Source organism: Loxodonta africana, chromosome 6 (assembly GCF_030014295.1).
Source record: "Loxodonta africana isolate mLoxAfr1 chromosome 6, mLoxAfr1.hap2, whole genome shotgun sequence".
Classification (NCBI taxonomy): Eukaryota; Metazoa; Chordata; class Mammalia; order Proboscidea; family Elephantidae; genus Loxodonta; species Loxodonta africana.
This window is the reverse complement of record NC_087347.1, coordinates 58,244,729-58,259,229: the sequence shown is the minus strand read 5'-3', so window position 1 is coordinate 58,259,229 and position 14,501 is coordinate 58,244,729. Positions and strand designations below refer to the sequence as shown.

Sequence of the window (14,501 nt, the reverse complement as noted above, 5' to 3'; positions counted from 1 at the left end):
TGAAAATGCATAAAAGTGTATTTTCTCCATTTCTATTTTAATGACTTTTTGTTTTTTTCATTGTGTCAGGAGCCAGATGCTACAACTCAAAGAATACCAATTTACATTTGTTTTAAAAACATAGACCCTCTATCCTCTTTAATTCGTTGTAAGTGCATAAATAGCCAGCAGGTGGTGGTAGTGCTCCACTTAAAAAATAAATTTGCTTGGTTACCTCCACTTGCTCTCACGTCTCGCGTTTTAATTTCCTGCTTATTTTTAAACGTATGTTTTCTGATGGTTTTTTTTTACACACTGTAGTTCAGTATTTGATTTTATTTGCCACATCAGGTAACATTTCATTTTTATAAGCCACATCTACCCAAAGCTTTTTCCAAAGCTTGTAATATTAATGTACTGGCTTCTGATATTAAATGAGAATTCAAAAATTAAGAATAATACATGGAAAGAAAAAGTTAACGGATTGTCAGTGTTGTATTTCTTCATGCTTCTATGCTGAATTATGCCTAGTTTGTTTTTAAGAAAATTTTAAAAGCCTGATTTATTTTGTTATGTACTGTTTTTGTCATTTTATGAAGAAATTATAGTTTATGTATTTCTCAAATATAATAATTTTGTAAGTATTAAAGTATTTACTTTCAGATTCTTGATTTGTCAATACAAATGCACTTTTCTATTTCCTGATTATGTTTTAGTTTAAGATTTAACAAAATACCAATTTTTCTAAAATGTAATCATTTAAAAGCCCTCTCAATTTCTCTGTATTTAACAGTGTTGTTATTGCAATTAATAGAATTTTAATATTGAATTATTTGTTTTTATTAATACAACTAATTAACATGTGAAAGGAGCTCAATATGTTTCTTTTAAAAAATTATGTTTACATGTGAACAAGTATTCGTACATAGTTTTAAAACTCCTCAGTTACCTTCCCAGTTTCAGAGATAGATAGAGAGAAGCACACATAAAACCCATTTTAGAGGACAGAATTCTTATTCCACTGGAGCTAAAGGAAAATTAAAACCAGTTCCAACTTACAGCAACCCCCTGTGTGTCAGAGCACAGTACTGCTCCACTGGGATTTTAATGGTGTTTAAGAAATAGATCTCTAGGCCTTTCTTCCAAGGCATGTCTGGCTGGACTAGAATCTTTAATCTTAAGGTTAACAGCAGAGCACATTTAACTGTTTGCACCTCCTAGGGACTCCTAAAGGAAAATTTGTTGTTGTGTACTGTTGAGTCCATTCCAACTCACAGTGACCTTATATGACAGAGTAGAATTGCCCCATAGGGTTTCCTAGGCTGTAATCATTACGGAAGCAGATTGCCAGGCCTTTTCTCCTGCAGAGCAGCTGATGGGTTTGAACTGAGGACCTTTCAGTTGCAGCTGAGCACTTAACCATTGTGCCACCAGGGCTCCTAAAGGAAAATTACATGAGGTTATTTCATGGAAACATAACCTTGGGAATTACCATCCAAAACCCAAAAATATCCCACTGGCATTGAGCTGATAGTGACCCTATAGGACAGAGTAGAACTCCCCCATAAGGTTTTCAGGGAGCAGCTGGTAGATTCAAACTGCCAGCCTTTTTGGTTAGCAGCTGAGCTCTTAACCACTGCACCATCAGGGCTTCTCTTTGCCACCGGGACTCCTTAATTACCATCCACCAAACACGTGGCTGCCAATTCAAGTCTATTCTGACTCATAGTGATCCTGTAGGACAGAGTAGAACTGCCTTGTAGTGTTTCCAAGGGAGCGACTGGTGGATTTGAGTTGCCAACCTTTTGGTTAACAGCCAAATGCCTAACTACTGTGCGACCAGGGCCCCTAATTACCGTCCGGTCCTGTTGAACATCCCCCCAGCACTTTGTCCATTCTGTCCTTCTTTCCAAGTGGGACAACACTTTCTTTTGTCTTCAAAACCAGTCATTTAATTAATAAAATATTCAGCACTCATTGTAATTATATACATACGTAAAAAATATATATATACATATAATATACATATATACATAGCTGATGTCCTCATACAATTATTAAAAATACTTTAACTATTTAAGGCCAAAGAACCACAAAGAACCACAAAGGGCAAAAGCTACTTAAGAAATTATTAATTACCCTCTTTCTAAAGTTATCTTAGACTAATTGACCCAAGGTAGTAAATTAATTAGTCTCCTTGCCTAATAATGTGTATTCCATTGGTAACATAGTTGGATTTCATTTTTTTTTAAGTCTTCTAAGAAATGGATAGAAATTGATTAGCGATAGCATAACACTGAAACTCGATAGTGCTCCTTCTAAATTTTCTTTAGCAGTTCTACTTACCAGTGACATATATTTAACTAAGTTCTTTCTATATTTCAAGTAATACTTTATCCTTCCCCATCATTTTCTGGCAATAAAGCCTTGTTTTTTGTTTATATGTTTATTATATCCATGCATCCTCCAGAATCTTTATGGTTTTTGAATAGATTTTGGTGGATTATTATATTCAAGTTTTAATGGTAGCTCACTCTACGTAGATGACAAAGAAATGAACTGACTGAAGCAAAAACTGAAAGAAATTTGTCAAAAAACTCTTAAACATTTGACATTCAGGTGGTAGGTAGGGAGAGAAAAGAACGTAATATAAGAAAGAATGATCAGCATTTTTTCAAAATGTACTTTAGAAATATTTGGGAATGCAAGTAAGAGTTCTACAATTAGTGAAAGGAACTGAAAGCTGGAGGCAGCATGCAAACTATAAAATTCAATAAGCTTGATTTTACAAAAAATTAGAGAGGCAAGAAGGAGAATATTAAACTCTTGAAGATATAGATTGAACAAATAAAGCCTCAGACTTAAGAATTTTGCAGTGTATGTGCAAAAATGAAGGCCAATGACCCGTGTAAAACTTGATATCCATGAATATAAAACTTCAAATTTTATTTTTTTTTAATGAAGAAAATGTGTTGTGCAATAGAAAAAATGTTATCTAATGGGTACCAGCAAAGCTAGTTTCTAAGCCTAAAGGCTTACAAACTCTTTTTGTAGTTGAGGTGACTAATTAACTTCTCTGGCACTTATTTTTCTCATCTTTGAAATTGGACTGTTGAATTGGATGATCTCTGAAGCTTCTTTGAACACAATTCCTTTGTCTTGATATGAAGCAAAGAGAAAGGTTTCAGAAACCCCTAGATTATGTTTTTTTTTCTATTTCTCCTAGTTCTTACTTTCTTTTCTCTCTGCCTTCTCCACTCTTCCTGTGTCCATCATTTCCTTCCTCTCTGCTTCATTTCCTTTTTCCTTCCTTCTTTTCCTCTCGTCTTTTCCTTCCCTGTCTCCCTGTCTCCCTCCACCTCTCCCTCCTCTCCTTCTCTTTCCCTCCCTTCTTTTTCTTTCTTCCTTTCCTTTTCCTGACAGAAAGGAAACAGCTGAGCAAATAAGCTTAACATTAGTGGCTGTTTGGGGTTAGAGTTTTCGGAAGCTGAAGGTTGCACAATTCTTGTCAGAGGTTTCAGGCATGGCTGTGTGTCCAGATGTAGAAGAGGCCTCAAGGGCCATTGCTCACTGTCTGCTCTGGGAAACAGCAGATCTAGGAAGCAGGCATAGAATGCTTCTATGGTCAAAGAGGGGGGTGGTTTCTTCAGATGCTTTCACATAGATGGAGAGCAGCTGATTTATTTTATAAGCCTTCTTATGAAAAAAAACCAAATTGTTTTAATTATGCAATACAGAAGGAGCTTATGAAGGGGGAAAAAAACACAATTAATCCACATTCTTTGGAAAAGAGCTGAGATAATTTTTAAAGACCTGCTTTGAAGCCAAACAAGTTTCTTAAAGATAAAAAAGAAAATTCTCTGGCACAAGTTGGCCAAATTTATGTGCCGAATATAAGACTAGTGGTAACAAAAAAAGAAAAAGAATAGCTGCCTACATTCATAGAACAGCACAGACATCGAGTTGAAAAATTATACCACTCAAAATGAAATAAATCAAATGGTACCCCCCAGGAAATCAAGGCAGGTATTTCAAGGCATTCACATATACATTGGTTATATTAGCCTCCATGATAGTGCAAAACCATGAGAACAGAAACAAGCTTTTAACTCCTCTCTGCAACAGGACTGAGCTATGCCATGTGTGTTCGCATCTGCCCTGCATTAGAGTGAAATGTGCAACGCAAATAAATAGGACACACAAAAGAGGGCTGAAATCCCACCCGGCCTGACATGCAATCAGTTTCCAGCCAAGTTAGGATAATCTATACCCTGAAAAATATTATACTAGGAAATAACTTTTGAAGCCCTAGAAGAGGGATGAGAAAACTTGTGGGGTGTTTTTTCAACAGTTTTCTTCACATTTTTTATAAAGAAAGATAGATTAGGGAAGAGAGAAGGTAGGGGACGGGGAGAGAAGGAAAGTAGGGAGAGTATGGTTGCCAGATAAGATAAAATCAGGACAACAAATTAACTCTGAATTTCAGATCAATGATGAATTTATTTTTTAGCATAATTAAAACAATTATATCCCAAATATTGCATGAGACATGCTAAGTTTATATATAACACACACGTATGTTAAGGAAACCCTGGTGGCGTAGTGGTTAAGTGCTACGGCTGCTAACCAAAAGGTCAGCAGTTTGAATCGCCAGGCGCTCCTTGGAAACTCTATGGGGCAGTTCTACTCTGTCCTATAGGGTTGTTATGAGTCGGAATCGACTCGACGGCAGTGGGTTTAGTTTTATATATATATATGTATATCTTATTTAAAGTATTTGTTGTTTAATATTCAGATTTATCTGGGCTCTTGTAATCCCCCCTCCCCCAAAATCTGGCAATGCTAAAAGAGAGGAAGAAATTCTGTCTACTAAATGCCTGAGTATTCTGATTTTCTTTTTGGTTTTATAATGGAATCTAACAAACATTTACATACACTTGCTCATTTATTAAGACAGTATAATAAATACTACCATGAAAGCTTTGAAAAATGCTTGTTTTCCAGATACTTATGATGTTTACAATTCTAGACTGAGCCTAGATTTATGCCTGAGACTTCTAGCTGAAATAATTACTTCAACTCTTAACCTTAACTTGAATATGGCAAGTTGTCTTTCTCCTTCCATTGATTTGGTTGGGTAGCAGGGTAGCAGAGTGTCCCATCCTGGGTAAATATCTCGAAGTGGCAAAGGTGGCTTATCCAGCAGCTGGTTCTCTAAGGGAATTAAAAGTAAAAGATTCACATAAAAATAAATTAATTCTTCCTGATCTTCCCACAAAGAATTTTCAATTTTCTCAACTGCATGTATGAATACGATTTTTTTTTGAGTATCATAAAAATAGTGCATTAAAAATCATGTTTTTAAAAACTTATTGAAAATCATTCTAAATTATGGTTGTAGATTACTATGACTTCTAAATATTTGAGGCTACAGTTTATACCAAACCAAAACCAAAACGACTGCCATCCAGTCCGTTCTGACTCACAGCGACCCTTTGGGACAGAGTAGAACTTCCCCATAGGGTTTCCAAGGCTGTGATCTTTCTGGAAGCAGACCACCACATCTCTCTCCTGCTGAGTAGCTGGTGAGTAGAACTGTGGACCTTTTGGTTAGCAGCCAAGGTTTTAACCACTGTGCCACCAGGGCTTAAAATACTTTACAATGAGTAATAATTATTATAATAAAAAATCCAACACTGAATACAAACTTCAAATGTATATCTTTGTTCATTACAGAAACAGAATTATAACTTTGTGAACCCTTTTTTGTTTGCAGTTTGCCAGACATATTAAGAAATCCGAAGGCCAGAAAATTCCTAAAGTTGAGTTGCAAATATCAATTTACGGAGTAAAAATTCTAGAACCTAAAACAAAGGTAAGGCAGTTTTAACTTTTTAATTTATCTTACTTTTGAATGTCAGAAGCACTCTGATCTTTAATTGCAATTATATTTCTATTTTAATGAATATTTAAAATTTTTTACCAACTGGAACTATTTAGTTCTCAGTTAATGACAATTTAAAGTTCTGTAAGATTTTTAGGAGGAAAAACAACTTTTGGGGGTTGTTTTCTGTGTGGTCTTTTTTTCAACCTGTGATTGGGTTATATAGTTTGTATTAAGTGTATTCAATAGTGGGAAACTCTGGTGGCATAGTGCTTAAGTGCTACAACTGCTAACCAAAGGGTCGGCAGTTCGAATCTGCCAGGTGCTCCTGGGAAACTCTTTGGGTCGGTTCTACTCTGTCCTATGGGGTTGCTATGAGTCGGAATTGACTTGACGGCACTGGGTTCTTTTGGTTTTGTATTCAATAGTGTGTGGATTTGTGTTTAAGAATTTTTTCTCACGCATGTTCAAGAGATGCATACAGTGTGATTCACTGAGTAGCAAAGAAGACAAAAGCTGTATTTCGTTTATTCAGATGTCCTGAACCAGCTTATTGTCTGTAGATATAACAAGTGTAAACCTAAGGTTTGTATTTAAGAACGTATGTCCCCCAAAAATCCAGTAAAAATATTTTAAAATACAACCTACTTTGGATTCAAATTTATTCATATGTGCTTTGTTCACAATGCCTCAGAATTATTCTTTAGTAATTTTATAAAGATCATGATAGTTTGGAAAAACTGGTTAGCATTTAGGTCCAAATATTTCACAGATGGATATTGTCAGTGCTTTCCTCTAGTACTGTAGCATGCTTAGTAATGACTGCATTTCAAAAGCCCAAGGAAACCCTGGATGTTCCGTAAATAGATTATGAAAGTGTTTTCCACAAGTCTGCAACTTTGCATTCATCCAGCAAGAGTCATTGATACCTTCATCTATGTGAATAACAATCACTAGCAATGTCTTGCTATTGAAAGTGTGCTCCGCTGACCAGCAGCATCAACATTACCTGAGAGCTTGTTAAAAATGTCAAAATTTAGGTCGCATCCTAGACCTACTGAATCTGAATTGTCAATTGAAAAACAATCCCTGTGATTCATACACACGTTGAGGCTTGAGCCTCCTGGTGTATTACACATTCTAGTGGCAGATTACCAAGTCTTTTCTCCCATGGAGTGGCTGGTGGGTTCAAGCTGCCGACCTTTCAGTTAGCAGCCCAGACTTAACCATTGGGCCACCAGGGTTCCTATATACAAATATAGGTATTTATATAGGTAAATCTATATTATATATTTATATACATACAATGTGTCTAATTTCGTATATATATTATATATATAGCCTATGCTTTTTTTTATGCTACCTATTTGTGAGAAATTAAAAAATATACAGAGAAGTATTAAGAAAAATATTACCTATTAACTCCTATCCCCAGATACAACATTGTGGCAGTGTCCAAGTTTCTGTATACAAAATTGTTGAGATATAATTTAAAGATTAATATTAATCATATGGAGGTTTAATATTAAAAGAATTTAAGCAGCACACTCAAAGAGGTCAGAAAACCTTCCAGCTTTGGATGCTCACCCACTGGCTGCCAGGAAGCTGATGTTACATTAAGAATGGTGTATGTAGTGGCCCTCATTTTCAAATTGTAGTCCAAGAAACACTTGCAATAAAAAATACTTGAGGCGTTTGTAAAATAAATTCTGAGACCCCGTCTGAGACAACATGATCAGAATCTCTGAGTGTGGAACTTTTGCATATTTAATCTATTTGAGAACAACTGGAACATGGAGTGCAAGCACTCATAGTTATTGTTCAATTCCCAAATTAAAGAGCAGTGGCATTCTTTCACAATTCTCAAGCCGTGAATTTAAGGCCTCCCACAACAACCCTGTCTAATTTCCTCCTATTCTCCACCCTCAGTATTAAGTAACAAAAAAAGTGGAGACTTTGGATTTGGCTATCCAACAACAACTACTGCTGAAGTAGCTGAAAACAGACAAAGGAAATAATGAAAGGTGATTCAGGCATATAATAGGATACATGTAATTTGCTGGGTAACAAGGCAGTTCAAAGTGAGGCATTATACTGAACAGGTTGGTTGGCTCACATGAATTTATTAAGCAAATGTTAGCTACAAAAGAATAATAGACTGGGGAAGCAATAAATTACAAAGTGACAGTAAATTAGAAAGCAATCAATGTATAGTCTAACCGTATACAATCTCAGAGGAAAAGAATTCTAGTCCTGCATTGCCTTTTCTAAAAAACGGATACATACATATTGGCAAATGTCTAGCCAGAACAGGTAGTTTGTAAGCCACGTTTATTGAAAATTTTCTTCAGAACCATATCGATTTGGTAACTTTCTGTGGTGTGTGTGTGTGTATGAAGAAAGACGGATCATACAAATGCAAATGTGGCACAAAACCAACCAAACCAAGCCAGTTGCTGTAGAATCGATTCTGACTCCCAGCAACCCTATAGAACAGAGTGGAACTGCCCCATAGGGTTTCCAAGGAGTGCCTGGTGGATTCGAACTGCCAACATTTTTTTTAGTAGCCAAGCTCTTCACCACTGCACCACCAGGGCTCCAGATTTGGTACAGTGTTAACCAGTTTACAAATTGTTAGATGAGAATATATGGGTATTCACTGCAACTTTTTCTTTAACCTGATTGATTGTTCCTTGCATGATTCCATCAAGTCTTTTAAGTGAGACTCTTTTCTCCGACAAGGATATGGGAAAAGCTTTTTTAAAGTTTGTCATTACCTCGTTAGGTTATCTTATTGGTTTGCCTTTTCTCCTCTTTAGTCCATTTATTATCATTATCTTTTAATCAAGAGGTTGTCTTAATTCCGCAGGTACATGTTTTTAATACGTCAGATATTTGAAATTTGCTTTTATCGCCACTAAGTCTGTTGTGTGTTTTTTTGGTCGCTATGAGTTGGAATCGACTCGACGGCACTGGGTTTGGTTTTTTTGGGTTTGGTATTGAAATTAGGTTATTTTTAAAGTTTGCAAAGCAAAGTTAGCAAAGTTAGTACTGTGCTTAATTTTTTAAATGAAAATTCAGTCCCAATAATAATTCATGCTTTTGAGCATTGGCATTTTGTGAGAAATAGATTTTACATAACATGGTTCTTAATGAGTTTCAGTAGAAGTGGAGGTGTTACACATTTTAGCATGCCTGATTCATTCATCAGTATCCTTACCAGCCCGTACAAAAACTTTAAACTTTATAAAAAACATGATTTGTACTTTTTATCTTTACAGTATAATTGGTGATAAGATCACTCTTTTGGATCTTATATTTTGTGTATGATCGTTACATTTTACAATTGATCTGATACTATTGTTGTTATTGTCCATTGCCCTTAAGTCAATTTTAACCCTTCTTAGGGTTTTCTAGTATTATATTTGCCATGAATTGATATTATTTGTGTATAATCATAACATGATATTGCTTTAAGATGTACCACTATTCTGTTGCTTGAAAGTAAAACACTTTATAAAAATTCCTACTATGTTGTAGTTTGCTATAAGAAGCTAAACTTAATATTCTTTAAGCTTATATATAGGTATCTGATTTGGGTATAGAATCTTGCCTTCTATACAGACATGCCACAGATGAATTCAAATCCAATAAAATAAATGCCTATGATAAACCTCGTGTGGTTTTTGATACTTACTCCTTAAAGTCTCTAAATACTTTGTTCTTATGTGCCATAGAGTTGATTCCTACTCGTAGCAACCCTATATGACATAGTAGAACTGCCCCATAGGGTTTCTTCGGCTGTAAGCTTTATGGGAGGGTCCCTGGTTATACAATGGTTAAGCGCACAGCCGCTACCTGAAAGATTGGTGGTTTGAACCCACCAATGGCTCCAACAGAGCAACACTTGGCCATCTGCTACCATAAAGATTACAGCCTAGAAAACTCTGTGGGGTAATTCTACTCTGTCACATGGGGTCACTTTGAGACAGAATTGAGTTGATGGCACCAAGCAACACAACAATCTTTATGGGAGAAGATTGCCAGGTCTTTTCTCCCACAGATGCTCTGGATGAGTTGGAGCCATAAAGATTTTTTAGTCAACAGCTGAACCCTTAACCATTGTGCCACACGGGCTCCTTTCTAAAGACTTTACTCTTACCTTTTTAAGCTCATCTAAGAAACAGTGCTATGGAGACTTTGCCTATTTACACATGTAATCAGTACCCTCATTTTAGTAAAGTACAAAGGGAAGCATGTTTAATTTCTTTTGTCCTTGAGCCTAAACCTTACAAAAAAACATTTGAACTAAAAATGTGGGGAATTGATGGAAGCATGGGATATTATTGTATTGCTTTTTAATTTTTGCTGTTTATTTGTGTCTAGTTTTTTGCCTTTTTTACATTTCCTCCAGTTTTAGACAGATTGAGTGATATTGGATGACATTATTATTAATATTTTATCTTCCTAGTACAATGCAAGTTAAAAAATTAAAATGAAAAGAATCTAACTTTATCTGGGCATTTACCAAAAGGATATTTTTAAATTTTGTTTTCTTTATGATATGACCTAAAACAAGAGTTTCTGGAGAGACAGTCAGCCAGTCTTCTACAACTCCCACTAAGTAATGGAACTTGGTGACTTGAGTTTCTGATTGATAGTCCCAGTATTATAATAAATCTTAGAAAAGGATATACTCATAATTATAATAGAAAAAGATATGGTTTCTTTTACTACTAGTTTACATCAGTCATAAATGATTAAATGAAAAGATTCATTTCCATTTCCAACATATTTCAGAAAATTGTGGAGGATGGATGAATAATATACATATGATTGTCGAATGCTCAACCTTTTGACTAAATAATTTTATATGTATATATAGAGAGAGAGAGCCCTGGTGGCACAGTGTTTAAGCACTTGACTACTAACCAAAAAGTTGGCAGTTGAAACTGACCAGCAGCCCCACAGGAGAAAGATGTGACCGTCTGCCTTCATAAAGAGTACAGCCTTGGAAACAATATGGGGCAGTTCTACTCTGTCCTACAGGGTCACTATGAGTCAGAATCTACTCAATGGCAACAGATACATGTTTTTTCAAATTACATGAATGTGTGTGTGTGTGTGCACGTGTGCTTAATCTCTTTGCACTATTTATCTTTCTATTAATTAACAGGCTTGTTTCAGTGTTTTGAAGGTTGGATAAAGGCATGTAGAGATTAATAAGAAAACTGAGAACAGGAAGTTATGTGCAGATGGGGCTGTAACTGTAATGCAGTGAGATAAAAAGTGTTTTGGTTGAAGAGTTTGAATCTCTGTTCTGCTAATTATATAACCTTGTGGAAGTATCATAATCTATTTGGGTCTCGATATTCTCTTAGGCAAGATTGAAGGGTTTAGAGTGATGGTCTCTTAAGATTCTTTGCAGCTCTGAAAGTCCATGAATGTCTGAGTCTCTTAAATTGTACTTGTGATTTTCTAAGTGCTATTGAAATGAACACCTCACTTTAATCCTGAGTCAGGAGGTTCATCTCCATTATATATTTGTTAAGTTTAGGGTGTACATAATCATGGAACTAAAGTATAACAGATGATGGTTCCATTTATAAAGCCATAAGTCATATGTTATTAACACAAGCTGATGTGTTAGAGAATGAAAAAAAAAAAAAATTCTCCTCAACTATCTTTATTTCCATGTGTGTTCACAGGAAGTCCAGCACAACTGTCAGCTTCACAGAATATCATTTTGTGCAGATGATAAAACTGACAAGAGGATATTCACTTTCATATGCAAAGATTCTGAGTCAAATAAACATTTGTGCTATGTATTTGACAGCGAAAAGTGTGTAAGTATGCCAGATGTTTTAGGGTAGTTTGTTCTGTTTTACAAGCCAGGAATTGCCTTGTTTCCGGCATTAGGAAAAGTATTTGGAAATGAATAAGGTCTGCAAGTACTTTACTAATAGACTCATCCTGTCATGAGAATATGCTTCAGCATTTCATCTTGAACTAAATTCTCATGTTCATGGGTATAAGCTTGCATGCAAATTTCTTTCCTTAGAATGTCATGCTGGCTTATGTTACATAATTATTCCTCTAATGATCATTTATTTGTACTTTAATCTCAGAGATGATTTATTAATATACACATAATGCAAGGATCAGTGGTGAACAAAAGTTTGTTGTTGTTGTTCTTTATTTTCGGAATGTGATGGATTTGATGCAAATATTCTACGCCCCACAAAATAAAATCTATAGGGCACTTTAAAAAATATCTCCAACACTTTGAAAGTTTGGTTCTTGATTTTCATTATGTAGAAAATTTAATATAATGGAAGGTAATAAAATTGTGTGTTTGTGTTTGCTTCTGAATGTAATCTAATATTCTTAGCAAGTAAGAATTAGGAGATTCCTAAATTCTCCCACAGTTCTTTAATCATCTAGAATTTTAAGGAAAATGCTGTGTCTTGATTACAAGTGTAAGCAATGCTACTAGTGATCTAGTCTGAGTTCCTGTTATAAAACTTAAGATGTGAATTCCAAACACACATTATGGCCATTGATGGCTTCAATGAAGGAAAAACATCAATTTCAGCAACATTATTGGCTCGGACTAGAAATAGAACTTAATTCATTTATTTGCCTTTTTTTTTTTAACTGTCAAAAATAGCAAAGGACTAATATTATTATACTATCCTGGGTGTCACACATGTTTAAGCCCTCAACTACTAACAGAAAGGTTGGTTGTTTGAACCCACTCACAGGTGCCTTGGATGACAGGCCAAGTAATCTGCTCCCAAAAGATCATAGCCTTGAAAACCCTGTGGAGTAGTTCTACTCTGCACATATGGGGTCTCCATGAGTCAGAACTGACACAACAACAACTGACAACAACAATATTTCATTTTTTTCCCAGATATAAAAGTATGTGAGCTCCTGGAGGACAAGGACATTTTCATTTGCCTTTTTTTTTTATTTTATTTAAGTCCTACATTGGGTGGACAATAGATGCTCAATAAATTTTTTCCTTAAGGAAAAAATCATGTAGAAAATTTTACAAAAAAAGGAAAAGTAGAGCAAGTCATTATCTCTGCCTTTTACACTAGGCTGTAGTTGTTGTTATCTGCCATCGAGTCGATCCTCAATGTATGGCAACTTCATGCATAATGGGACATAATGCTACCTGTCCTGCATCACCCCAGGTTCAACTGTAGATTGAAAGGTTGTGATGTTTTCATTGGTTGATTTTGGATGTAGATCACCAGGCTTTTCTTCCTATTCCATCTTCCTCTGGAAGCTCCCCTGAAACCCGTTTGGCATTGTAGCAACACACAAGCCTCCACTGACAGTCAAGTGGTAGTTGTGCATAAGGTCCATTGGCTAGGAATTGAACACAGGTCTCTCACTTGGAAGGTGAGAATTCTACCACTGAACCACCAATCTCATCTTTCAAACTGTAATGCTCTACAAAGAGAAAACTAATGTGTTAGTTGCTAAGCTGCTTGGGGTCAAATACTAAGAATTGATGACAATTATCAAACTGCTTATCAGAAAATTTTGTTTACTCATATGTAAACAATATTTTGTGCACAATAAGATATTTTATATGAATCTCAAGTTGGTTTTGAAATTTATCCTATTGAACGAATGCACTATATTTGCATGTTTCAGGTGCTTCTTAATCATGATTGCTTGAAAATGTTCTTCTGTCTTTGATTGAAAAGATTAAAATTGTTATTTGTTGAATATTTTCAATGTGGAGCCCTGGTGGCACAGTACTTAAGAGCTATGGCTGCTAACCAATAGGTCAACAGTTTGAATCTACCAGCTGCTCCTCAGAAACGCTATGGGGCAGTTCTACTCTGTCCTGTAGGTTCACTATGAGTCGGAATTGACTCAACAGCAATGGGCTTAGTTTTTGGTTAAGATAAAATAGGAGCCCTGGTGGTACAGCAGTTAAGAGCTCGGCTGCTAAACAAAAGGTCAACAGTTCAACCCCACCAGCCGCTTCTTGGAAACCCTATGGGCAGTTCTACTATGTCCTATCGGGTTGCTATGCCCCAGAATTGACTCAAAAATAACCTTTTAAACTTGTGTCAAGCAACAAACCCAGTTGTCCTTCTTTCTTGCCTTACGCATAGAAATAGACTTCCTTGGAGTTCTTTGAAATGTTCTTAACCAGAGTCCATTATTAATACTAGCTTTCTTATAGATTTGTGCCACTTGTTTTGTCTTTCTTTCTTTGACTCCCATCCAAATTCATTACATAATAATGCATCTGAAAGACCAAGAACCCTATAAGGATTCAAACTAGGATTTCAAAGCCTGTTCATAGCCAGTCTGTGCAGTTAGTGGAGGAAAGCCAGAAGCACAGATCAGAAAAAGAGAAAATGCTGATTTGTTCAACCTGTTTTTCAAATAGATTGATAATGTGGCTTCTTTAGTATATGGTAAAGTTCTACTCTGTCCTATAAGGTCGATATGAGTTGGAAATGACTCGACGGCAACGGATTTTCTTTGTTGTTGTTTTGGGGGGTTGGTATATTCCAGAACACTTAATTATGCTCATGTGGAGCCTGTACATGGTTCAAGAGGCAGTTGTCAGAACAGAACAAGCGAATACTATGTAGTTTAAGAT

At 35.7% G+C, this 14,501-nt stretch overlaps 1 protein-coding gene across 1 annotated transcript in view; it reads left to right on the top strand.

Moving 5' to 3' along the window:
* The window catches only part of GULP1 (GULP PTB domain containing engulfment adaptor 1), a 213,210-nt gene that overhangs the window by 143,344 nt on the left and 55,365 nt on the right, over nucleotides 1–14,501 (top strand). The window contains exons 5-6 of the mRNA XM_064286908.1: nucleotides 5,756–5,854; nucleotides 11,572–11,709. Of these exons, the coding sequence (XP_064142978.1) occupies nucleotides 5,756–5,854; nucleotides 11,572–11,709 (237 nt within the window). The remainder of the gene's footprint in view (nucleotides 1–5,755; nucleotides 5,855–11,571; nucleotides 11,710–14,501) is intronic.